Source organism: Culex quinquefasciatus, chromosome 1, assembly GCF_015732765.1.
Source record: "Culex quinquefasciatus strain JHB chromosome 1, VPISU_Cqui_1.0_pri_paternal, whole genome shotgun sequence".
Taxonomy (NCBI): Eukaryota; Metazoa; Arthropoda; class Insecta; order Diptera; family Culicidae; genus Culex; species Culex quinquefasciatus.
Genome location: NC_051861.1, coordinates 44,069,173 through 44,097,070, shown reverse-complemented (window position 1 = coordinate 44,097,070; position 27,898 = coordinate 44,069,173). Strand labels below are relative to the sequence as shown.

The 27,898-nt window shown below is 38.2% G+C and overlaps 1 protein-coding gene across 5 annotated transcripts; it reads right to left on the bottom strand.

Moving 5' to 3' along the window:
• Nucleotides 1–64: 64 nt before the first annotated feature.
• On the bottom strand, nucleotides 65–27,407 carry LOC6033682 (sodium-coupled monocarboxylate transporter 1). Of its 5 annotated transcripts, none has more exons than XM_038248948.1 (4): nucleotides 27,162–27,407; nucleotides 1,737–2,101; nucleotides 1,331–1,641; nucleotides 65–1,271 (listed from the first exon to the last, which is right to left on the bottom strand). In XM_038248948.1, exons 1-4 carry the CDS (start codon nucleotides 27,207–27,209, stop codon nucleotides 118–120), a joined length of 1,878 nt encoding a protein of 625 aa, XP_038104876.1. In that variant the 5' UTR covers nucleotides 27,210–27,407; the 3' UTR covers nucleotides 65–117. The 5 variants fall into 5 exon arrangements, with proteins under 5 accessions (XP_038104876.1, XP_038104875.1, XP_038104877.1 ...); XM_038248947.1 differs by having other exon boundaries at nucleotides 1,737–2,104; nucleotides 27,162–27,406; XM_038248949.1 differs by lacking the exon at nucleotides 27,162–27,407 and adding an exon at nucleotides 12,019–12,515 and having other exon boundaries at nucleotides 1,737–2,122.
• Nucleotides 27,408–27,898: the final 491 nt, after the last annotated feature.

Here is a 27,898-nt window from a genome sequence, read left to right as displayed (position 1 = left end):
TTGGAATTAGCTCATACATAATTTTTTTTAAATGGCACTTTCTTTCAATTTAAAATGTATTTTCAAGTGTATTATTGTAATTTTATTCTATTTACAGCTTACAACCTAACAACATTGTCAACTCTTCTCAGCGCCCTTCTCCGGCAGAACACCACCCTCCTGCGAACTGACCACGGCGACGGTCAACGTCGGTGGTTTTTTGCCACTGCTCACTTCAAACGACCCAAATCGCTTCCCCCCAAAGGGCGATCGCGAGTGGAGCCATCGCACTGCCGGATGCAACATCTTCGTATTGTACGCGTCGAGGTCGGTCCACGTGGCTAGACTAAACACTATTCCTACGGCTACGGTTAGAATGGTACCGAACACTCCATAATACATGTAGGAGATGGAGTATATCCAGTATAGGAACGATTCATCGGTCAAGGCTGAGGATGCTGACCGAGATGCGAGAAATTCGTGGAGGTAGAGCGTGGCGTTGGTGGTGTCTGGGTATTGGACGGGACAACTGTCGATTGAGGTGGGCAGCATTGAGTTGCTTACTTCGACGTACATCAGGCGTCCGGCGACGATCCAGACGGTTATGATGTGGGACACGATCATTCCCAGTGAGGCTCCTTTCCAGTTGGCGAATGGGATGAACATTGCGAGGATAAAGACTCCAAGAAGAGGGCCTGATGTGGCTGATAGTACTAGCACTGAGGATTCTATAACTCCGGAGAGAAGGCCTACGAGGAATGCAATGCCCATGATCAGTACGGCGTAGATGGTTCCAACGAATTTTATAACAGTTAGTTGATAGCTGTCGGTTTTCTTCTTCAGTCCCGGTACAAGCGATAAAAAGTCTTCCCAAGTGACGGTCGCCAGTGAATTGATGTTGGATATGTTCAACGTCAGAGCTCCATTGAACAGAGTGCCAACGAAGAGTCCCCAAACTCCGGGGATATTTGCGAAATAATCCACCATAAAGTACGGTAGAATCTGGTCCATCTTTTCGATATGTCCCACTTTTAATGGATCACAGTTTCGATACACGGTGAATATTCCGATTCCGACGAACCAGGGTAGCGAAAACAGAACCGCCACCAGCGGGATATTGATCAGCATGGTTCGCTTGATCTTGGAAAAGTTAGGCATGCTCAGGTAACGCTGAACAAAGTTTTGCTGACAGCCGAGCAAACTCAGCGACATGAACAGCTCACCCAACCAGGCAGACGTGGTGGTCACTCGGAGATGCAGATCCGCGGCAAAATTGAAGAAGTTCATGCGTCCTGAAATAGGGAAAAAAATATTAACGGAAAAAGTCAAGATAAATGTTGTGCAAACTTACCATGTTCTTCCCCAATTTCAACCAGCCGCACCAGTCCGCCATTTTCGACGCTGCAGTAGATCACTATGGCCACAAGCATAGCGGTCATACTCAGGCTTTGGATGACGTCCGCCGCAACGGCCGCTTTCATGCCACCAAGCGCGTTAAAAAAGATGCTGATACACGTGATGCACAGCAGTGACGCCCAGTACGGAACGCCGATGATGGTGTTTAGGGCGACCGTCGGAGTGTAGATCGTGACCCCGAGGCTGAGTAACGTACGCAGGATGTAGGTTCCCGAGGCTAAACACCGCACCAGGCGGCTGTTGAATCTAGTGAGGAATAAACAAAGAGTCGGAAATTAGTACCTCCAATAGAGCAAATTGCCGGGAACCTCCCCATCGCTGATAGCCGGTCCGAAATTCACCTCAGCTCCAAATACTGATAAACCGAGGTAATGCCCAGATCGAAATAGACCGGAATAAACACGAAGCACACGATCGGGTAGGCCGTCATCATCCCGTACAGCGTTTCCCACATGGCCGTCCCGCGGTAGAAGAACTCGCTCGGGTAGCCCAGCACCGAGATGACCCCAAGCGTCCCGCGGGCGATCGACAGCATCATCGCCAGCGTCGAAATGTGACCGGCTCCGAACACGTAGTCTTCCTTCGTTTTCACCCGCCGGCTGCATAGTCGCTTGCGGATCGGTATCAGCGCCGAGATCACCACGAACGCCACAAAGGCCAGATAGTTCCAGAGATTGCTGACCGCGGCCGGCTCCTCCAGCTGCCGCTGCTGGGATGGGAGGGAAACCAGAGAAGAGGAAATGGAAAGTGAAAATGACGTTGTTTTCAGCCTGGGAAATTGAAAGTTGAGTTGAGCAATTACCAAAGGTGATCGGATATCAGTTTTTAACCGTTAGCAATACTGAATACGGAAAAAATAACACTACTCGACAAAACAAAACTTGTGTCAAGGGATTGACGATATCTCATCCGTTCCTGAGAGAAAAGGCATCCCTGAATCCGATGCAATCGACAGAATTTGATTTTATGTCCACGCGGACTGATGCGAATCTGGTAAATTTTTTAACATAAAAAATCGAACAATTTAAAAAAAACCATGCGTCTCCTCCCAATTATATGAGCCATCTACAAGAATATGGAAGCGCCTGGTGCATAGCCATTTCCTTTAAGCACAACGGAAACAACCAATACAAATGTATAAAAAAGTTGTCAAGTTCTCGGGGTCCACAGCTAGCATTTTTGTACGATTATAAAAATAAATATTAAAAGTTTAAAATTAATTTATTTAAAAACATATTTTTGATTTAATTGTTTAATAAAAATTTATGTATCTCAAAGGTCTATGGGTACTTCGGGATGTCCATGGTCATCCAAGGGCTGCCTGGAGTTAAGATCTACGAGTCTACCGCCGTAACAAGTAAGAGGTCGTCGGATTTTGACCCCGAATCTTGTGTGTATAGCATCAGTGCATATGGTAGACTACTGTATGAATGTGTTGGGATGTTCATGGTCATCCAAGGACTCCCTGGAGTTAAGATCTACGAGTCTACCGCCGTAACAAGCAAAAGGTCGTCGGATTTTGACCCCGAATCTTGTGTGTATAGTATCAGTGCATATGGTAGACTACTATATGAATGTGTTGGGATGTCCATGGTCATCCAAGGAGTCCTGGAGTTAAGATCTACGAGTCTACCGCCGTAACAAGCAAGAGGTCGTCGGATTTTGACCCCGGATCATGTGCGTATAGCATCAGTGCATATGGTAGACTACTATATGAATGTGTTGGAATGTCCATGGTCACCCAAGTCCCTGGAGTTAAGATCTACGAATCTACCGCCGTAACAAGCAAGAGGTCGTCGGATTTTGACCCCGAATCTTGTGTGTATAGTATCAGTGCATATGGTAGACTACTATATGAATGTGTTGGGATGTCCATGGTCATCCAAGGAGTCCTGGAGTTAAGATCTACGAGTCTACCGCCGTAACAAGCAAGAGGTCGTCGGATTTTGACCCCGGATCATGTGCGTATAGCATCAGTTCATATGGTAGACTACTATATGAATGTGTTGGGATGTTCATGGTCATCCAAGGACTCCCTGGAGTTAAGATCTACGAGTCTACCGCCGTAACAAGCAAGAGGTCGTCTTATTTTGACCCCGGATCATGTGCGTATAGCATCAGTGCATATGGTAGACTACTATATGAATGTGTTGGAATGTCCATGGTCACCCAAGTCCCTGGAGTTAAGATCTACGAGTCTACCGCCGTAACAAGCAAGAGGTCGTCGGATTTTGACCCCGGATCATGTGCGTATAGCATCAGTGGATATGGTAGACTACTATATGAATGTGTTGGGATGTTCATGGTCATCCAAGGACTCCCTGGAGTTAAGATCTACGAGTCTACCACCGTAACAAGCAAGAGGTCGTCGGATTTTGACCCCGGATCATGTGCGTATAGCATCAGTGCATATGGTAGACTACTATATGAATGTGTTGGAATGTCAGTGCATATGGTAGACTACTGTATGAATGTGTTGGGATGTTCATGGTCATCCAAGGACTCCCTGGAGTTAAGATCTACGAGTCTACCGCCGTAACAAGCAAAAGGTCGTGAGATTTTGACCCCGGATCATGTGCGTATAGCATCAGTGGATATGGTAGACTACTATATGAATGTGTTGGGATGTTCATGGTCATCCAAGGACTCCCTGGAGTTAAGATCTACGAGTCTACCACCGTAACAAGCAAGAGGTCGTCGGATTTTGACCCCGGATCATGTGCGTATAGCATCAGTGCATATGGTAGACTACTATATGAATGTGTTGGAATGTCCATGGTCACCCAAGTCCCTGGAGTTAAGATCTACGAATCTACCGCCGTAACAAGCAAGAGGTCGTCGGATTTTGACCCCGAATCTTGTGTGTATAGTATCAGTGCATATGGTAGACTACTATATGAATGTGTTGGGATGTCCATGGTCATCCAAGGAGTCCTGGAGTTAAGATCTACGAGTCTACCGCCGTAACAAGCAAGAGGTCGTCGGATTTTGACCCCGGATCATGTGCGTATAGCATCAGTTCATATGGTAGACTACTATATGAATGTGTTGGGATGTTCATGGTCATCCAAGGACTCCCTGGAGTTAAGATCTACGAGTCTACCGCCGTAACAAGCAAGAGGTCGTCTTATTTTGACCCCGGATCATGTGCGTATAGCATCAGTGCATATGGTAGACTACTATATGAATGTGTTGGAATGTCCATGGTCACCCAAGTCCCTGGAGTTAAGATCTACGAGTCTACCGCCGTAACAAGCAAGAGGTCGTCGGATTTTGACCCCGGATCATGTGCGTATAGCATCAGTGGATATGGTAGACTACTATATGAATGTGTTGGGATGTTCATGGTCATCCAAGGACTCCCTGGAGTTAAGATCTACGAGTCTACCACCGTAACAAGCAAGAGGTCGTCGGATTTTGACCCCGGATCATGTGCGTATAGCATCAGTGCATATGGTAGACTACTATATGAATGTGTTCGAATGTCAGTGCATATGGTAGACTACTGTATGAATGTGTTGGGATGTTCATGGTCATCCAAGGACTCCCTGGAGTTAAGATCTACGAGTCTACCGCCGTAACAAGCAAGAGGTCGTCGGATTTTGACCCCGGATCATGTGCGTATAGCATCAGTGGATATGGTAGACTACTATATGAATGTGTTGGGATGTTCATGGTCATCCAAGGACTCCCTGGAGTTAAGATCTACGAGTCTACCACCGTAACAAGCAAGAGGTCGTCGGATTTTGACCCCGGATCATGTGCGTATAGCATCAGTGCATAGGGTAGACTACTATATGAATGTGTTGGAATGTCCATGGTCACCCAAGTCCCTGGAGTTAAGATCTACGAGTCTACCGCCGTAACAAGCAAGAGGTCGTCGGATTTTGACCCCGAATCTTGTGTGTATAGTATCAGTGCATATGGTAGACTACTATATGAATGTGTTGGAATGTCCATGGTCACCCAAGTCCCTGGAGTTAAGATCTACGAGTCTACCGCCGTAACAAGCAAGAGGTCGTCGGATTTTGACCCCGGATCATGTGCGTATAGCATCAGTTCATATGGTAGACTACTATATGAATGTGTTGGGATGTCCATGGTCATCCAAGGACTCCCTGGAGTTAAGATCTACGAGTCTACCGCCGTAACAAGCAAGAGGTCGTCTTATTTTGACCCCGGATCATGTGCGTATAGCATCAGTGCATATGGTAGACTACTATATGAATGTGTTGGAATGTCCATGGTCACCCAAGTCCCTGGAGTTAAGATCTACGAGTCTACCGCCGTAACAAGCAAGAGGTCGTCGGATTTTGACCCCGAATCTTGTGTGTATAGCATCAGTGCATATGGTAGACTACTATATGAATGTGTTGGGATGTCCATGGTCATCCAAGGAGTCCCTGGAGTCTACGAGTATACCGCCGTAACAAACAATAGGTCGCCGTTTGGCCTCCAGAGAGTCCTCGGATGTCCATGGACATCCCAACACATTCATATAGTAGTCTACCATATGCACTGATGCTATACGCAAATGATCCGGGGTCAAAATCCGACGACCTCTTGCTTGTTACGGCGGTAGACTCGTAGATCTTAACTCCAGGGAGTCCTTGGATGACCATGGACATCCCAACACATTCATATAGTAGTCTACCATATGCACTGATGCTATACGCACATGATCCGGGGTCAAAATCCGACGACCTCTTGCTTGTTACGGCGGTAGACTCGTAGATCTTAACTCCAGGGAGTCCTCGGATGCCCATGAACATCTCAACAAATTCATACAGTATTCAACCATATCCACTGATGCTATACGCACATGATCCGGGGTCAAAATCCGACGACCTCTTGCTTGTTACGGCGGTAGACTCGTAGATCTTAACTCCAGGGAGTCCTTGGATGACCATGAACATCCCAACACATTCATATAGTAGTCTACCATATCCACTGATGCTATACGCACATGATCCGGGGTCAAAATAAGACGACCTCTTGCTTGATACGGCGGTAGACTCGTAGATCTTAACTCCAGGGAGTCCTCGGATGACCATGGACATCCCAATACATTCATACAGTAGTCTACCATATGCACTGATGCTATACGCACATGATCCGGGGTCAAAATCCGACGACCTCTTGCTTGTTACGGTGGTAGACTCGTAGATCTTAACTCCAGGGAGTCCTTGGATGACCATGAACATCCCAACACATTCATATAGTAGTCTACCATATCCACTGATGCTATACGCACATGATCCGGGGTCAAAATCTCACGACCTTTGCTTGTTACGGTGGTAGACTCGTAGATCTTAACTCCAGGGAGTCCTTGGATGACCATGAACATCCCAACACATTCATATAGTAGTCTACCATATCCACTGATGCTATACGCACATGATCCGGGGTCAAAATCTCACGACCTTTGCTTGTTACGGCGGTAGACTCGTAGATCTTAACTCCAGGGAGTCCTTGGATGACCATGGACATCCCAACACATTCATATAGTAGTCTACCATATGCACTGATGCTATACGCACAAGATCCGGGGTCAAAATCCGACGACCTCTTGCTTGTTACGGCGGTAGACTCGTAGATCTTAACTCCAGGGAGTCCTTGGATGACCATGAACATCCCAACACATTCATACAGTAGTCTACCATATGCACTGATGCTATACACACAAGATTCGGGGTCAAAATCCGACGACCTTTGCTTGTTACGGTGGTAGACTCGTAGATCTTAACTCCAGGGAGTCCTTGGATGACCATGAACATCCCAACACATTCATACAGTAGTCTACCATATGCACTGATGCTATACACACAAGATTCGGGGTCAAAATCCGACGACCTCTTACTTGTTACGGCGGTAGACTCGTAGATCTTAACTCCAGGCAGCCCTTGGATGACCATGGACATCCCGAAGTACCCATAGACCTTTGAGATACATAAATTTTTAGTAAACAATTAAATCAAAAATATGTTTTTAAATAAATTAATTTTAAACTTTTAATATTTATTTTTATAATCGTACAAAAATGCTAGCTGTGGACCCCCGAGAACTTGACAACTTTTTATACATTTGTATTGGTTGTTTCCGTTGTGCTTAAAGGAAATGGCTATGCACCAGGCGCTTCCATATTCTTGTAGATGGCTCATATAATTGGGAGGAGACGCATGGTTTTTTTAAATTGTTCGATTTTTTATGTTAAAAAATTTACCAGATTCGCATCAGTCCGCGTGGACATAAAATCAAATTCTGTCGATTGCATCGGATTCGGGGATGCCTTTTCTCTCAGGAACGGATGAGATATCGTCAATCCCTTGACACAAGTTTTGTTTTGTCGAGTAGTGTAATAATTTACTTTTCTTGTTCATTATTTGTACCGTCCTACATCTTGTAAAATTCTCATGATCAAAGATAGTTTTCCGTTGTTTATTTATTTTTATTTTTATTTTTTAAATGGTTCAATAAACCAAATTTCTAGTTTTTGCTTTTTGGGTGTTTTTGGAACCGCCTTGAGTCAGGAGTATTAAAAAATTTGGTTTATAGGACCTTTTGAAAAAAAACTCCAGATATTAAAATGTCATTGAAAATAATTTATTTTTATCAAACGACCAGTTCAATTAAAAGTATTTTAAGATAAAGTTCTGATGCAAGGTCAGATTTAAGCTTAAGAATTTTATATCCATAAAAAAACAATTTATGCTTGTGACAATAGAATTTGGGAAAACTTTTCTACTCTATCACTGAATAGTTTTTTTATTCTTTGATTTTTTTATGAAACCCACACAAATTGGAAAATCTTAAAAATATATTATCCCTTTGTGTGTTTTCCATTCTTTCAAACATGAGCAGCTCTTTAGCTAGTTTTGTGAAAAGTATTATCAACTGAAAGGAATAAAAAAAAATGCATTCAAAATAATTTATTTCTGTTTTTTTTTTTTTGTATTTATGCCTCTTGTAAATTTATACATTTTTTTTGTATTTTTTTGCGGGTTTTCAAACGTTAGGTTGTAGTTCTTTTAAAAGTTTTCTTAGAAAAAATTAAAGTTGAAAAATTATTAAAGTAATTTAATTATTTTTTTTTTAAATAGTGATAACTTTTTCTGTTGTATTAATATGCGATGTTATTCTTTAAAAATAATTCAATCTTGGGCGTCATCCTTAAGGTATGTCACGCTCTAGGAGGGAAGGGGGCTGAGCAAGTGTGACATGGCATGTTATAAGTATAGGAAAATGACGACAAAGGGGGGGAGGGGGAGGGGGTAATTTTGGCTGATTTTAGCGTGACGTACTTTATGGATGATGCCTTGTTCCAATTTATTTTTTAAGTGTTTCTATTCTTAAAAATAAAAAGATGTCTTCAAATAGTTGTATTAAAAACACTAATTTTAAATAATAGAATAACTTTCTGTGCTTTCATCATATGTAACTTATTGCTTTGACTGTAATATTTTTTGTTGGATTTTCCAATCTCTTAAAAAAAAATCTCTTGTTATTCAATACTTTTATTCTTTCAAACATGAGCTGGTTCAAGAGAAAAAGTTTTAAAACGTACATTTTAAACAAAAGCAGTTCTTTGGAAACTGTTATGAGAATAATATTCTGAATACAAAATATTTGGAACTTCTTTTATATTCTTCCAAAGTAATTTACTCTTGTTTGATCATTTAGATTTAACAACATAATTTTTATCATGTATCACCATTGTATTACTCATTGATTAGCTAAAAATTGAAGTTGTTGTTTTCATTAGCCATTTGTTTGACTGAGAAATTATACTAAATAAAAAAAAAGTTCGATTTCTCATTCTTAAAAGTGGATAGAACTCCATTTTAAAGCTGCTCTATGAAGTGCAACTAATGAACGACTAGGTCGGATTGAACAACTGTCAAGTGATTCCGAATGCGCCTGTTTTAATTAGTCATAATTCGCTCACAAGGTTTGAATGGTTTCAAAGAATGCACCTTTAATATGTTCATGAAAACCATAAAATATTTTTGCAAGAAATATCCTCATTTTTTTATTTTATACGATAGTTTAAAAACAAATCCATCATGAGGATAGTTCAAATTAGTTTTCAGACGATACTTTGATCATTTTGAGAATTTTACAGTGCGTTTTGAGTACTATTTCAATCCATCTAGCTCTCATCTCTTAAATGGCATCGTCCCACTTAGTCATCGTGGTTGTGCTTTGTTGCCACCGATATTTTTTTTTTTAATCTTTAAACTACCGTTGTAGAACGGTATGTTTGATGTGTACTTTGAGAAAAACACAAAAAATCTGGTACTTTGTTCGGAAACTCATTAAAAACAACACCAAGTCTATTTGTCCCATCGTTAAACTTCTACGCATAATTGTCCCTACAAGTATCTCCTTACACGGAATCATTAGTTTTACGAAGCATTATGTCTTATTTACCTGTTGTATAGCAAGAGAATCACAAATAAGAGTGATAAACTGCTAAATGGGGCGATTAGGGACACATAGGGCGAATAGGAACCGAATAGGGACAATTATGCGTAGACACGCAGAAATCGGTCGAAAAATTTCAATCGCTGTTTTCTCAGTTGCACTTTTTTGAACATGGGACGATTATGCGTAGAGCGGCAGTAAATCGCACAAAAGTAAACTTAGACATAATGACAGATACAAAGATTTGTTTCCCGAGAATTCTAGATTTTTTAAGGGAAATTTGGCACTCTAATATTTATCTTTTTATCTAAACATACAGGATTAGGGTTTTGAAGATCTAGAAATGCGATTTGGTAAAGCAACAAAAGCATTTCAACAAAGTTTCATTGCATTAAAATGAACCAACATCGACATGCGCCAGTAAAGCACAACCGCAAATAAGTATGGTGCATTCAGAGACCGACTAAATAGAAACAAATTACCGGAGAAATTTACTTCCTGACGGTATGTGGAGCAATTTGTTCAAAAAGTTTTAGATACAGAACTTGGCAATTGTTACAAAACTTTAATCTTTCCTCTTTAAAATGTTTTACTCATCTCAAATAAATCTTACATTACGCAACAATTTTAATGATAAGTGGTAAAATCGTTAAAAAAATCATATATTCCTCATGAATGAATATTAACCTCGCATCAGTAAATTAATTTGGGACTCCCCCACGTGCCACAAAAGAAATGCACTTGGTTAACAGAACGACAACAAAACAAACTAAACCGCACAACTCTGCTCTCTTCTCCGTTTCGATGTCTGTGAAAATGCTGACAGAGTGAAACGTGCTTGGCGCGTTCTCTGTGCACTGGACTACTATACATAATTCAAATAAGTTATCTAATTTGCAAGAATGTTTGCCGCCGCACGCAATTGTGTAATATAGTGTGGGAGTTGAATTAGTAACTAAACTGAAGTAACGTTAACTGCATGTTTTTTCAACAAGCTACAGGTAATTTTGTTGTTTCGGTGGATTTAACAATAAATCAAAAAAAATAGCAAAGATCGACTGTTTAATAGTAATCGACGGAAAAATCAAATTATTATAAAGATTGGTCAAATACTCCCTAACCTCTCGGATCAGCAACATTGATTCTACAGGTGAAATGACTCAACTCGTCAAAAAAAAATCACGATGGTCCATCGAGATTTTCATATATCCTGCTAGCAATCGATCCCCTCTACGTCGGTTTGCCGAATTCAAATTAATTTGCGCCTTGCTTCCCATTTTAATATGCAACCACCGTGGCTATCTTATTTTTGTAGTCAAAGAGCGCTATCAATACGCTGGAAACGAGCCAAACGCCAGTAAATTTTGTCATCTGCTTATTTATTAGCAGAAGAAGAAAAAAAACTGAGCTAATTTGCCTAAAATAGCTGTTTGAAGGCAGTCAGCTTAAGATTATTTCTGTGGTCAATGAAAACAAAATTGAAGAAAAAACGCTACTTTTGTGATTATTAGGTAATGGAGAACGCTTTACAATTAAATGGTAATGGGTACAATTCCCGCCTTGGACGTTGTGGTAAGATTGAAAATAGAGTAAAAATAGCAACTTTAGGAAATTGTGGATTTTGTGTTAAAGAATGTCTAGGAAAAAGTTCAAAAGTAGTTCATAGTGCCATGTCGTGCCATCGATTCTTCAAATTCTTTAAAACAAATCAATGTCTCACAACATCGCGACACAAATGATTTAGCACAGCCAGGTAGAATGTATATCGCGCACTAGACACTAAAGTTATTGATTACTGCTGGGGCTACTCAAAATTCACCGTAACACTCAAGTTCCGAACAATGCACCCGCCAATCATTCCGGCCACCAGGTGACATCCAGTTCCGCGGAACTGATAAATCTCATCACTCTTCCTAGAGTCCAACACTGGGGGGAGTCTGGCATTTCCCTCCGACTGATTACGGTAGAGCACTACAGGAAAAAGTCGCACTTTCACACTTGGTATATCGGTCAAACGGGTTTCAGCAGACGGTCTGCTATTGCTACAACAGGTAAGTTGATAAGCTACACGTGTTCAGCACTTGTCCGACCAACTCTCCAACAGACTTAAGGTCGACTTCGCGCTCGAAACCAAAACAAAGCCTTCTGGTAACTGAAGCTCCACCAACTTTGTCAAAAACAAAAAGGTTCTATAATTACCAGCATTGTACGCGATGAAGCGGTGGACACTTTTTTTCCGCCAGACGAAATCGCAGGTGTCTGATATCCAAACAAACAAACCGTCCCAAAACAGTCCCGCAAGCCGGCCTGCGAACACTTAACGGCCTCTAGGGTCAACGTGCAGCTACCAACTGTCTGATTCCAAGCACCCGATTGCCAAACGCGCGCGAGTTGACGCTCCCGATAGCTGATAACTTCAACATGTGTAAACTACCCTAGCTTAGTCCGATGCCTCTACCTCCAGAGCTCATCTTCACCAAGTTTTACAATTCAAACGGAAAAAAAATCACAACTCTTCGATAAGGCACTCGCTTATTACCGGGAGGGCGCGTGCTTAACTGTACTCTTCGCAAAACGCGCGCGCGCGATAAAACTCGCGGGACTCGTTCACAGAGGTGAGGTGGCGCAACCCACGCGCGGCAAACGGCCAAGTTTCGCGCGTTTCGCGACAGAATTCTGGCGAGGAACTGAAACACTTGGAAGACTTTCTCGGTGCTATATAGGTAACTGGACGACGCGAGAACTGTGGCTATGTTGAGTGTTAGCGGGTTCTGTGTGTAGGGATGTCAATCTCTGGGAACCTGCAAGACTTTTGCGTAATTGGTTCCGGCTGGTTGGGAACTCGAAAACATTGCGGTTCGAGTCACGCTGGACAAACGAACCGATTGTTGATCCTAGGAAACTGCAAAATTTGCAACTCATGGTCGCTACCGGATGTTTGTAAAACTTTTACCGCGTTGACTTCACTTGCAAAAAACATAAAACGAAAACATAAAACGATTTACAAAACAGTTCTATAGTTTTTTTTAAAGGACCTATAAACATATGAAAGACAATAGATTATAGGACCTTTAAAAAAACTCTTGAGTTGAGGTCATCAATTGTATTGACCAAAATAGTCATTTTTTTTTAACTTTTAACTTAGGAAAGATTCACCCATGAATCTGTTCTAAAAGAATGCTATGGTGATAATTTTGCCAAAAGCAAAACATAATTCCATTTGCTTAAGTACTCTCAAAGCTTCCCAAAGCAGCAGTAATCCGAGAGGATGAGGAAAATAGAGGAGTATTAAAAAAAGACCATAGCAGCAGAAGAGCCATAAAGTGAGATGGGAATAATAAAAAGAACAGTTTAATGTGTTGTTTGTGTATATATTTTATGTATGTATTTGTTAGTGTTTAGTGCTTCTATCTAAACAATCTTCGAACTAAGGTTATCAGCGGATCTTCCAGAGTAGATAACAAATCCTTGTGAGGTGAAGTTTGGTTTTTCCAGATGAGATACATATTTTTCAATTTCTACGCACATTTTTTCACTTTTCTCAACCATTTTCAACCGGTATTCACCTTCTGTGCAGATCAAATCAAAAAAGTTTCCTCTGAGTCCAATTCCTTTCCTCTCAACGCCTTCAGGTGCCTCGATCGGGGCCGTCAGTCCAGAATATGCTTTCCGCTTCCCACTTAAGTATGTAAACTGGTACACTTTAGTTGCTAAGAATGAATTATCGAACTTAATTAAAAGAAAGAAAAGGAAAGACCGCACGGCGTTCTCGATTTCTGCGATTTCAGCTTCTTCTAAATGAGCTAATCCAGAGTGTATGTAGCCTACTTCTTCAAGGATTAGCCGTATCCTTGACGAAACAGGACCGCAGACTTGCGAAATTTCTTTCCAGAAATTGTCCATTCCACAGTGGATCGATGTGCAACTTTCCGTACTACGATCTCCGACGATCTGCATCCAGAAAAAAATCACCAACGGCTAAGCTTAGGGTTCTTGAATCACACTCGTGCCACACTCGCGCAACCCGAGAGAATGTTCTATGGCTTACAGCTTCCGGGCGGATTCACACGGCTTTCTCACGCAATCCTGCAAAAAAAAATCATTGCTTAGGGTTCTTGAATCAAATCCAAACAAACTTACACAGAGAGAACTGGGCGGAAATCGTCGTCGCGTCCTGCCTGCCACCGAGAGACTGTTTCGTGGCTCAACCTCCTGCTCCGGACGGATTCACACCACCTGTTCTTGGGCGGAGCTGTCCACACTTGCGCAACCCAAGAGAATGTTCCGTGGCTCAACCGCCTTTCTCCTGCTCCGGACAAATTTACACCGCTTGTTCTTGGGTGGAGCTGGCCGCCCACTTGGACTCGCGCGACCCGAGAGAATGTTCCGTGGCTCAACCGCCTTCCTCCTGCTCCGGACAGATTCACACCGCTTTTTCTTGGATAGAACTGGCCGTCCAAACTTTTCCCTCGCATTCTTTATTTTGGCAATGAGGTCAAACGTCAAAATGTCGTACACGTTAAAAAATAAATAAGACAAACGTAATTTTATCGTATCAAATCCGATCAAATCCGATGCAATCTATTAAATCTTATCGACCAGTCAAATCCTGTCTAATCGGATATCATCTATGAAAATGGCATGAAATCATCACAATTAGAGCTCAATGGATTACTGTTGTTCCCCTCGCTCACCGATACAAGCCCCTGAATGTCCGCCAAATAGTCATTTTTGTTACATCCTAATACAGTGGACTCTCCGGGTGTCGAACTTCTCGATAACAATATTGCTACAGCTGTCAATAAATAATTTATTATTAAATTATTTGCCAGTCCCTTCAAATAGATTGCATTGATTTACATTCTACTCTCTGGCTGTCGATCTTCTCGATATCAATATTGCTCCATCTATCGATGAATTCTTCAGTCCCTTCAAACTGCATACTTCGATCGGCTTTATTCCTCGATATTTTCTCTTGCTTGAAGGATCTCTTCCTCGACGGTCCCTTGGATTCCGTTTGCTTTAAAAATCTCTTCCGGTTGTCAATACTGTCACTATCTCATGGCTTGCATAGACATTTTTCTTTGCGAAACGAAGCTTTGAAGGGTGTTTGACATTAGTTTGTTTTTGTTTGCTGGACGTTGCCATGATTATCTCCCATAGCTGGATACCAAGAAAAACATATTTTCAATCGAGTCTTCATTTTGCATCGTTCTGTAAACTGATGATTCTCTTCCTCGACGGTCCCTTGGATATTGACAACCAGAGAGTCGACTGTATAACCGCTCTCGATGGTCCTTTGCTCGTTCCCTTCAATAGCGACAACGAGAGAGTCCCCTGTACAACATAAACCACATAATTTGTATTTTGCATTACTTCGTTTCATTTTAAATTATCCAGACCGATTGAGTCAAACAAACTTATGTAAATTTGTATAGCTATATCACCCGAACTATACAATGTCACCCTTGCTGACGGTTCCCGTTTACAATTTTACAGTCAAATATCTGGATTTTTATTTGTCTGTAACGAATCATTCTTGGGGTTAACTTAACGCAGTAGGCCTGTCCAATGAAAAAAAAAAGGATTTTGGGAGTGATCGACCCAACCATCCCAGGAGGCTTATGAAAGATTGATGCATTAGTTTAGACTAGAAAGGCGCTTAAGTTAGGTTCTGTTAGAGGGTGACGATTCTCGAGATTTTCAATTTCCCGGGAATCGAAAGTTGAGTTTGGTTATTTCCCGGGAATTCCCGGGACCCGGGAGTTTTTTTTATATGCCAACAGTGACAATAATTTAAAAGACAATGTAATAATATTGTTTTTTTTTTTTCGTTCAATTCAGTTACATTTAATTCATACTTATTCTAAGAAACGTTAACTTCAGTATTCTCTTTATCTGAGGAACTATATTTACCTTTAGATTTTTTCTGAATCTGCAAATACAAGATCGTTTCTTGAGCTTTTTCTGACTCAAAATTTTAGTTTAAAATGTTAACGAATTCGCATTGAGTTATTTTTTAAAAGTTTCACAAGCATGATTTTTGAGAATTAAAAACAAATAGCTAATATATAATTTCCCAGTATCGAGATAATTAAAAACAACAATTTAAACCTTTTTTCCTTTTTAAGGTTAACTGTAAATATTAATTGAAGAAATATTTACAGTTATCAGGAAAACCCGGATGTTCACAATTGTTTTTCTAAAATATAATTGAATATTGAGGTTGTCATGAAACACAAAATGACTTAGGGTACCCTAGTCATCAATGAGACACTTTTGGTTTTCAACTTTCAAAGATTTTTCTCATTTTTTCATCAGCATGTTTTAATGAGCTTTTGTTGCATTTTCTTTCTTTTAATGTGTTCTAACATTGACCAAAATATGAGATAGATCCGACATGTACAGCCAGAGTTATTCAACTGTCTCATTGTAGACGCACTTGGCAGGAACAATGAGACAGCTGGGGAACAATGAGACACACTACGAAAATCAAGATTTTTCTAGTAAAAAATCATGTTTTTGTATTGTTCCATTACAGGTAACTTGCCTTGAACATTTTGCCAACATGAAACTGTAATTAACAAAAGTTATACTAAAAATTATTTAAATTTTGTAAAATTCGTATATTTATGCCAAATAACTTTGTATTTTTGGTTAAATGAAGTTAAAACTCAATAAATATGCAAAAAATCACTTTTAATTCATGTTTTAAAAGATTTCCATAGATTTTGAAAAGTTTAATGAAGAAAAATCAAAGTGTCTCATTGTTACCCATGAGCTGAAATGAGTGGGGAACAATGAGACAGTCCTGGATACTGGGTATATTCTAAATTTTGGCCAAACCTAATGAAAGGACATTGTAGCCCAACTCAATTCCTATGGAACGTCGAAAGAAATTTGAAAAAATATTAGTTTTGGTGTTAATGGCAGCCTACGAGCGAAAAAGTAATTTTTGTCCATAATTTACTTTTACGCCCCAGAATCAAACATTTATGAATAACTTTTCAAGGGAGCTTCCATAACCAAAGCCACTATAATGGCAGACGGTGTATCCAGTAGACACACCTTTCCCCCAAATATGAGCCTGATTGGTTGAAACTACGACTTGTGAGAGCCATTTTATCATTGTTCCCCGAGTCTCATTGATGACTACTCTACCCTATTGATACAAGAAAGGAAATTACCTTGATACAGCGAACTTCATATTTCATTTCTGGGGTGTAACTGCTATGTATGATTCAAGATAAATTTTGGGGTCCAAATTTTTTTGGCTTCTCTCAATTATATTTATTGGAATTTTTGACAAGTTAAGAATATTTATAAGTATAAAATTTCCCGGGAGTCTCGACCGAATTTCCCGGGAATCGAGAGGTCCAAAAATGGTCGATTTCCCGGGAAATTTTTCCCGGGAATTCCCGCTCGTCACCCTCTAGTTCTGATGCGTTTGGTGAAAATAACAACAAAAGTAGAAAACAATGTGCTAGGATTATTGATTACACCTACCAACAAATTTGCTGCACAGACTCAACTCGGGGGGAAGCATGAACTTTGAGGTCCCCAGAATCACGTGCATTTTGAATTTTTGAAAAATAGGTTGTCGGGACCGAGTGGTTTTTTCTCCAAAGTTTGTATGGAGAATTAGCCTGTGCAGTACTTTTTGTTATTTTTTTGTAGGTCATTGTTATTCAAACCAACAAAATATTGAAATTCGACTTTTGGCCTTTCTTAACTCATTATACCGTGGAGGCCTTAGCAAACCAGATTGATTAGCGGAAGATCCGGGGTTCGATTCTCTACCGGTCTCCTTGAAATTTTTCGAACTTTGAATTCATGAACACTTTTATGGAAATCTCAACCCCTCAACTACGTCTTTATTTTTTGTTGGGGACATTTTTTCAAAAAATGCTAAGCCAAGCCTTCAATTGTACCGAGCTCCAGGTTGCTCCAATTTTTTAACTTTGTTATAATTATTCAACTGTAATTATACCTACTAAAAATGCCTTATTCGATGCAAACTAGTTTGAAGAAAAACTTAACTATGCGTTTTAAACATCCCTACCAACGTCGCCAATCGCTTCGATACATTAGAAGGGGACATCATTGTGGGAAACAAATAAAGCAAGGAGTATACTTTCCACTATCTACAAAAATTAACAGCATTGGACGCCACGTGAAAATTGTTGTGAGCAACACGTTTTCCTGAATGAACGTAAATGGTTTGATTTGCAGTGCATGAGTAAGGATTTATTTGCACGGTAGTTATTTTTAGAGTTGATGACAAAATACTGTTTAGTTCATCGGTGGTAACTTTAGACATTATTTGATCCCTATAAACTTTTATAAAGATTTGTATAATTCATAAAAATATTAATCTCCCAAAATCAGTTAGGTATCGTTGATCACTATCATCAAATCTGTCGGAAGTGCTTTGTGAAACTAAAACCCACAATAAAAATCAGCTAGCCCGGTCATAACTTCCCGTCAGCAGCTGAGCGACCAGACAACCAGTCTGGCTCTGACGTAGACGGAGCACCATCCAACAAAATTAGTACAAAATTTGATTCGAGCGTTGGCTGAATATGTTTAAAGGGTTGTGGATTTTCAGAATCACATGAACAGTAATCGAATTTTAAAAATCTAAATAAAATTTTGAAAAGGATATTTCACTCTGAAAAACATCCAGCTTAACCCTTTAATGCTTATTCTTCTTGGAACTCCAAAATAAATACAAGTTAATATTTTTGACAAATGGTGTAGTAAATGGTAAAACGTGCAAAGTGAATGATCAAACACGAACGTGCAAGCCAAGCAGGTTGACGAGTTCTTTTTGTGGGTGTGTCTCTATAGAAGTTCTAACTTTCAACCAATAACTTCCAAAGTTTTATCATTATTTTGTTTGATTTTGAGTCACTACCAAAAAATCAAATCAATTTTGTCACGTGGTTTATGCACGAGCCCTACCCAGAGAATTGTACACATGAAGGTGCCTTCTCTTTGTCACAAATGCTCTAGGTATCGAGTGCATTTTTTTTTGGTGCTTGGTCTTAAACATTTCTATAACTTTCTTATATCGTCGCCATCGTGCTAACTTGTCGTACGTGCATTTTGGGCCAAATTGAGTTAAGAACGCCATTTTGCGCAGCTCACAGTGCCTCGCCTTTTGACCTTCACAGATCGCCGAAACTCGATTTCAATCCTGAGATATTCAACGAAATCCGAAAAAAACTCCGTTCATTTTTGTCACTTTACATATGAAAGTAGTTTCAATCTTGTCGTGCTATCTTGTCACTCCCGGAAAATTGCTGTAAGTGCGACAACTGGCCAAAGGGATTTCAGGTCAGAACGCGTTTGACGCACGTACAAGTTAGACTACCGTAAACATTTGTGGTTATAACTCGGGACTCCAGCAACCAGCTTCAACCAAACTTCAGTACAATGCACATAATGGTCAGCCAAACAAAATGTGTTTGTTATTGTTTACATTGCGTGCTTTCGTTTTTGTTTATTCAAGGTCAACATTAAAACGCGCTTATTTCTTGGAACGTCGAAATGGCGAGTGCGACAAGATAACACGACGACGTCGATATGCTAAAATCCAATCATGCTTGAAGATATTCTAAATAATCGGAAACTCCAAGGTCTCGACATTTTGATGATTTTGTACCAAGCCAAAAAAGTATGTAAATTATAACTTTTATATTTGAAGTCATAGCCATAATTTAACTGTGATATGAAATTGTGTGATTTTATACATGTATGTAACCGCTTAAAGAAAGCTCATTAGAGTTTTGACCTAATTTTCCCTTGTTATCAAGCTGAAAACTAAAGAGAAATATGTAGTTCCACAGAGTAAGACTCTGTGGTAGTTCTCTATGAACCAGCCAGTCACACAGGGTATAAAATTGTTATTGTGGTAAATTGGGTACTAAAGCCATATGTCAATTTGTATGTACAACGGTAAAAAACACGATCAAAAACCATTTCTGATCCCTTTTTATCATTTTAATGAAAAAAAAAATAATGACAAGACAAATTTTTTTCGATGGATCAACTATGGTCCCCTTGGAACGAGCTGTCAAGTAGGAACTTTTCTGTCAAGAAGGACCGCGAGGTTAATTGTTCAAAATTGATTTAAAAATCCATTTTAAACTCTTTGTGGTCGTACAAAGGGTCAATGTACTCAGAAAAATAAGCTTTATCGCTGTAAAAATTAATATCAGCAATCTAAGCTTCATTTTAGGACCCAATTCAATGTGACATAATGATTGAAAATAAACTGATGCCTTTATTTGCATTATTGGGAGGACTTCCAGGATAGTCTCACTGTAAATCACTGGATAAAGATATGACCTTTCAAATTCATGTGTTATTTTAAAATTTACAAATACCGGTAAAACCCATTTATCTTTTTTAGAAGATCTTCAAATTGCATCCAAATAAAGCCGAATGCGACAGAGAATTTTGGGGAAATCCCACATCCCTCGATATTTTCCATTAACCATTCAGTTCATTTGGATTTGCTCGAAACCAACTGTGTTACCATGGTGAGAGGCAAGTCCCCAAAATCGCGATCGGCAGTAAATGTCGTGGGCAAAAGATACTTTTCAGTTTAGAACTGCGGCGGCAAAAGATTAATCGACGTTGCCGTGAAGCACACCTCTCTCTATAGGCATTTCCGGTTCGATATCGTTAAGTTTGAGAGAACCTAAGCTTGTTCCAGTTTTGACGGGCCAGAATCATTTGGTGGGACTAATCATTCTGTACACATTGAAGTACGATAAAACACTTGACTGGGTAATTTTGCACTTTCACAGCCACTTAAGTGGCACTCTGTTCAATGTGTACCAAAGACCACCTGCAGATTTTTCTAGGTACTTGGAAAGAAAGTCTTTTATCAACTTTGGTGTATCATACAAAGGACTTGAATAATTGATTCAATATTTGTACAATAATATTTATACAATTCATTTGCACAGAGCACAAAGCACTGTTTTAATAAAATAAATACATTTTGCAAATTGAAGAAGTTTTGTTATGGTTGGTGGAAGGGATAAAGTTTGTAGGTTGAAGCGATTTTTTTTTTGCTTAGTGAGTATGAAGTAAAAAAATGTCCACGTGGTCTATGGTGGTCCCGTATCAACAATCAACTTTAAACCATTTAAGAAAAAAAGGAAATACAAACAAATTAAGCATAATAACTCAAGACTTTTTTCATCATGGTAGGTTTTGGAGTGATCTTAACGTATTCGCGCTTGAACTGTACTCTAGCTTTGGGTGGATTTATTCAATATCACGACATGGTTGCACCTCACAAACAGCCCTTTCATGATTGTTTGCTGCCCTTTCGTATACTATCTTATCAAAACTAAAGCCCTTCAGTCTAGACACTTAATACACAATGAAGGTAAAATTCAAAAGTCCTTATAAAACTGCGTATGCAGCCCTCAAAATAAAAATGCTTTTATAAGATATTTATGCAAACATGGGTAGTATAGCCCAATGAAAAATTTTATGTACAACGGTAAAAACACGTTTAAAACCCATTTCTGATCACCATTTTCTAGAGCGTCCAATTTCCCGGGGTTACTAATTTCCCGGGAAACGGGAAATTTTCAGCCAATTTCCCGGGAATTCCCGGAAAATTTTAAATTTATTGAAAATTGTTATGATCTTGGTTTTAATTAATATTATGCAAAAAATTGTATAGGACATCAACATTAATGGTTTAAATAAGTGTTAAGATCATTTAGCAGCTTGACTGCATGTAAAAAATCATTCGACTACAAGAAAATGTATTTTGGTATTTTTTTATGAGAAATATTTTTTATCAAAACTGTGAGTAAAATTAATCCATAATCCACAATCATAACATGAAGAAATTAAATGGTAAAGCTTTTTAGTGTTGGTTTTACTCCAAACAACCGAATGTTTTCAAATATTTGAAGAAAGCTTTGAATATATTTTTGAATTTTTCGAGAACAAACAATAGAAAGTAATTTTTCAATGATTTTTTTTTGTATTATTATGCAACATGATTTAAATTATACGATTGATTAACATCATTCCACAAAAAGTCTTTTATTTTTCACATTTAACCCTCTAACACCGGTAGTTGCACCAGTGCTCCATAATTCTTTTACTTCAAATTGTAATTTCTTTAGTACTAGGTATTCAACCAATTGAATTAATTCTTTTTACACAAATTCGATTTTCGTCTCATTTGATCATGGTAACCAAAAATGTAAAAAAATCTCAATTTTAATTTGGAGTTAACATTTTTTTTGATGAAATAACATCAATCTATTAAAAAATTACCTAATTGTAATAATTTAATACTTATTAAGCAAGATCTATGGGAATAGTTGCATTGAAAATTAATATTATCAGAAATAATTGTGATATCATAATTTCTGATAATCTGATTATTTATATATAAACCAAACAATACATTTAATTGAACAAAATCATGTTGAGTTTGTTATTTATTATTTTTTCAGAGCATTTTCAAAAAGAAGTTCCAAAAATTTAAGAAAATGTATCAAGTCATCCCATATATTCGAAACACCCACAAATTCGGAACACTTTTGTGGTACCGTAAACCGGGGTGACTTTGATAGGATTTCAATTTGTTTTTGGAATATTTTCGAACAGGTAAGGTTTTTCTCAAGATTATTATTTTTAAAACATGTACTGGGGTAGGCCACACAAAGTCCATGCACTATTTCAGAAAAAAAGTTTTTTCAATAATGTTTAGAAAAATAGCTACGTTAAAAAAATTTAGTTTTAATTCCGGGGTGACTTTGATAGTCATAGTTTTTCTTGTTATAATCATATTTAAGATGTTCAAACTTTATTTGTACGCTAAATGTACTATCACTAAAGTAGCTGATATAGTTTTAAGAAAAAAAAAATCAATGTTTATATTTAGTTAACTAAGTGTATAAGCTTTTTAGCAAAATACATATAAATTTTAGGTAAAATTGTTAAAAAGTCGGAATTTTGCCTGAAATTTGTTAAAACTTGTTTTGTTTATAAAATTATCGATTTATATTGCATTTTATACTGAATTTCAAGCACGAATCACAGATTTTCACATTTTACATGAAATTTGTTCAACTGAAATTGCCTATAAAGTTGGTGATTTTTTTAAATTGTGTTTCAAAAACAAAATATTATATATTATTTACAATTTTATTTAACCCTCTCCTAGTGGAAAATTGTCCAAAGAATCCGAAAATGCATTACGTTTTCCGATTAAAAATCATGTTTATTGAGAAAATCATGACACTTTGAGAAGTTTAAAATAATGACTTTCATCAACATTTTCTTAACTATACTTAACTAACTTTTTAAACTTGTCAAAATTTTATGAAAAGTTCTTGTTGAGGTACTTCGAACACTTCTCTACCACGGTCAGTATGTTTCTGAACCATTCCTTACGTATTTTAACAGTACTCTTCATTTTACGTAAAAATCGCAAACCTATCAAAGTCACCCCGGCTATCAAAGTCACCCCGTTTTACGGTAATTTGTCAATAGGATGCAAAATGCAACTTTTCAGTCGTTCCTGCTATTTTTAGGACCTTTTTTTGGACATTCTCTTGCTATTTCACTTGTAAAAATAGTACTTTTTGAACAAAAACCTCATTTCAAGACTATTTTATCCAAAGCAGCAAAACAGTGCCTCCAAATTGCCTGTTCCATAATTGTGGGATGTTATTGTGCCTCCCACAATTGTGGAACACCTGAATTTAATTGATATTTTCACAAAAAAAGTTATCAGACCATGTTTAAAACATCACTAAGCTTGAGTTTTATTGTTTTATGAGTGAGAAGTCATTTTTTGTTAAAAAATATGTACTCCTGGAGAGGAAATAAAACGTAAGAAAAAAGTGTTCCGAATTTGTGGATTTCAAGAGTCAATGTTTTTCTTTAAAAACTTGATATAAAACGTAAAAATGGACAGCCGGTCTATACATCAATCGAAAGATCGCAAGAATAGCTTTCACAGGAAAAAGGAAAAAGCAAATCATTATGTTCAATTACCGATTTTCTATGATTTGTTGAACATTGGCAGATCTGTAAACTGTTCCGAATATGAGGGATGACTGTACTTCCGCTTGAATTTCGGGAATTCCCGGAAAATTTACAAATTTACAAACGGGAAATATTTTTTTTCGTGAAATCCCGGGACGGGAAATTGGACGCTCTACAATTTTCATTTGAAAGCTAAACAAACCGCGAAGGTAATTTTTAAAATTAATTTAAACATTAAAATCCATTTTAAATCGTTTAGGGTTGTTTAAAGGGTCATTGTACTCAGAAAAATAAGCATTATCGTTGTGAACAGTAATATCACCAACGGGGTCCTGAAATAAAACTTAAACTTGTGGTCTTTGTTCACAACAACTTCTATGTTTTCTTCAAAAATGACTGAAAATAATCAACGAAACCAATTCGGAGGTAAAAATCACAGTTTGAAAAAAAAAATTCCTAGATAAGATAAAAATTTCAAAAAAATCGTTTGTTCTCATTGAAAAAAACATCAAATTTACCTCACAAACTTTCGAATCTTTGGATAATCGAGTCTGACTAGATAAGGAAGCTCATAGTGCAAAAGACCTTTGAAAAAGAACTTAAGCTAGACTGTAGGGAGAGACACTCGTGGTTTTTAACATTCAGCGATGTTTGTATTTTTTTCATCAGCATGTTTTAATGAGCTCTAATGTGTTCTAACATTGACCAAAATATGAGATCGATATTACGTCTACAGCCCGAGATATTAACTGTCTTGTTGTAAACGCACTTAGCAGGAACAGTAAAACAGCTGAGGAACACTCTGCAAAAATCAATAATTTTCTAGTAAAACGTCATATTTTTATATTATTCCATTACAGGTAACTTGCCTTAATTATTTTCAAGCAATTTTACCAACTTGAAACTTTAATTAACAAAAGCGATACTAAAAAGTATTTCAATCAAATCAAATTATTCGCTCTACAGCATTGCCTTGGCGAGATTCCTACTCGAAACTAGGTGTCCGAAGGCTTGATTGTGGAGGCAATTGCAAACCTCTTTTACACCTAAGCTTCCATCCACCCCGTGATTCGAACTGACGACCTTTGGATTATTGTTTGTTACACCGTCAATACAATTTATAAGCACCGTTAGTAGGGGTGATATTGGATCTAGGAAGTGAGATTTGGCATACAAATTTTCAGAAATTTGTATGACCCAATCTCACCCCGTGGAGCCAGTGTCAACCTTATGCTGATGGAATGTAAATAAATAATAATCTATATCTTGAGAGATTTTATGATCGCCTCGAGTAAAATTGTAGAAATTTAAAGAAAAGGTTTACTGTGAGAAAAACAATCAGTTTTTTTAATATTTTTTTTTTGTAATACTAAATGCTGTTTTTCAAACAACTTGTTAAAATTTTGTTGATGCTTTTAGGAATGAAGAAGCTAAATTAATTCTATCTACAATATCAAAATAATACAAAAACACTTAAAACTTTCAATAAATTTTAAAATTCTGAAATTATAAAAATTAAAAAAAAAACGTTACTTAATCCACCTTTAGGTGGTTGGTGCCTTCCTCATATTCATAAAGTCAATACATTCAGTAAAAATAGCAACATTCCCCCTTAACATCTTTAACAAATCAACTTTATTACTCATTTCTTTTGATATGGTTCGCAGACCATCAATATTTCTGGCTCATCGGCAAGGTCTGATAAAAAAACCTATCCAACGATAGTTCGCATGGAAGATTCAGACAATATTTTTATCACAATATCTGAAATCAAACCTCTAAAAGTGTATAAATAACACTTAAGTGCCAATAACTTTTAATAGGGTTGTCAGATCCTTGATGTTTTAGGCTCATTTGAAAGGTCTTTCGATTATCTAACTAACGATGGGTCGCATGATAGACCCGGACGTCATTTTTACTGAAATATCTGAGATCCGGCCTCCAAAAAGTGTATAAATAACACTTAAGTGCCAATAACTTTTGATAGGATTGTCAGATCCTTGATGTTTTAGGCTCATTTGAAAGGTCTTTCGATTATCTAACTAACTATGGGTCGCATGATAGACCCGGACATCATTTTTACTGAAATATCTGAGATCCGGCCTCCAAAAAGTGTATAAATAACACTTAAGTGCCAATAACTTTTAATAGGGTTGTCAGATCCTTGATGTTTTAGGCTCATTTGAAAGGTATTTCGATTATCTAACTAACGATGGGTCGCATGATAGACCCGGACATCATTTTACTGAAATTTCTGAGATCCGGCCTCCAAAAGGTGTATAAATAACACTTAAGTGCCAATAACTTTTGATAGGATTGTCAGATCCTTGATGTTTTAGGCTCATTTGAAAGGTCTTTCGATTATCTAACTAACGATGGGTCGCATGATGGACCCGGACATCATTGTCATTGAAATATCTGAGATCCGGCCTCCAAAAAGTGTATAAATAACACTTAAGTGTCAATAACTTTTGATAGGATTGTCAGATCCTTGATGTTTCAGGCTCATTTGAAAGGACTTTCGATTATCTAACTAACGATGGGTCGCATGATGGACCCGGACATCATTGTCATTGAAATATCTGAGATCCGGCCTCCAAAAAGTGTATAAATAACACTTAAGTGCTAATAACTTTTGATAGGATTGTCAGATCCTTGATGTTTTAGGCTCATTGGAAAGGTCTTTTTAATACCTTTCTGAAAATGTATAACATGACAGGGTTTCTTACAAAAACCACCCTTTTTACAATCTTCCGGACATACGCCAAAATCGTATTTTTAGCATAACTTTTGAAGTACTTTACTAAACTTCATAATTTTCAATAGGGACTTATGGGACCCCAAGACGAATCGAATGAGACCAAAACGGTCCAAATCGGTTAAGCCAGTGCTGAGATAATCGAGTGCATATTTTTTGGTGCACAGACCCACATCCCTACACACACACACACACACAGACATTTGCTCAGAATTTGATTCTGAGTCGATAGGTATACGTGAAGGTGGGTCTACGAGGTCAAATTAAGAAGTTCATTTTTCGAGTGATTTTATAGCCTTTCCTCAGTAAGGTGAGGAAGGCAAAAACAATCACCATTGAAACAAATATTGTCAAAAAAGCTTTTTTTCTGTTTTGTTGAGGCGTTTGATTTTCTCTTCGATATCCTTCATCGGATACAAGCAAAATTTCACATACCTTGATCCTGTTGGCACCTTAATCGTAATCGTTTCAATTTTACAGCAAAATAACCAACTAATAAATTTTGAAAGTCATTCTTCCACTCTGCTGACGAACATAAACTTACCAGAAACAAACTGCACAGCTGGAAGGCCGAATATCCATTGGTCAACATTGCCGAAAAAACTGTGATTTCAAAAAATTAACACCTCAGTTATCTAAAATCGCGACGAAACCCCGCGCAAAATCAGCATACTAGCCAGATCGAGAGAGAGAGAAGAGTTGAACCGATAACGATCGAAGCAAGCTTGGCGCGGAACCGCTCGATACGCTAGATGAATGATATCTGTCGTCCAGTCATCACAGCAAGCCATTGTGATCAGCCAAATTCAGCGCGAATCTCCCGCCAAAAGTGCTATATTCAGCGGCAACCACACCCTCATAAAGCCATGGGTGGCCCATAAACGTCTGTGGTATACGCGCTAGTTGGGATTTGTCCGATACGCCACTCTAATGACATTCGTCATTTTGAAATGCTACAAATTTGCTGCATTACGGTCATGATTACGGTGCAGTTTTTCTCGAGATTTTCCATCTGTTGTTTTCACTAATCGGAGTTAGTGAATCTATTTCTGGATTATTTTTTAAAAAAAGCAAATAATAAAGCATAATTGTACTTTATTTAATTACTAAAATCTAACCAACAATAATTTAAAAAGAGCCCTAAAAAGCAGTGATTACCACATTTCTAACGGAAAATTTTGCCACTCACTGAAGCTGTCCCACGTGTGCAAACATCCCGCGCAATGAATGGAGCTCACTTTAAAAAAAAAACCATAATCAGATGCAGGTTCTGATTCGCCT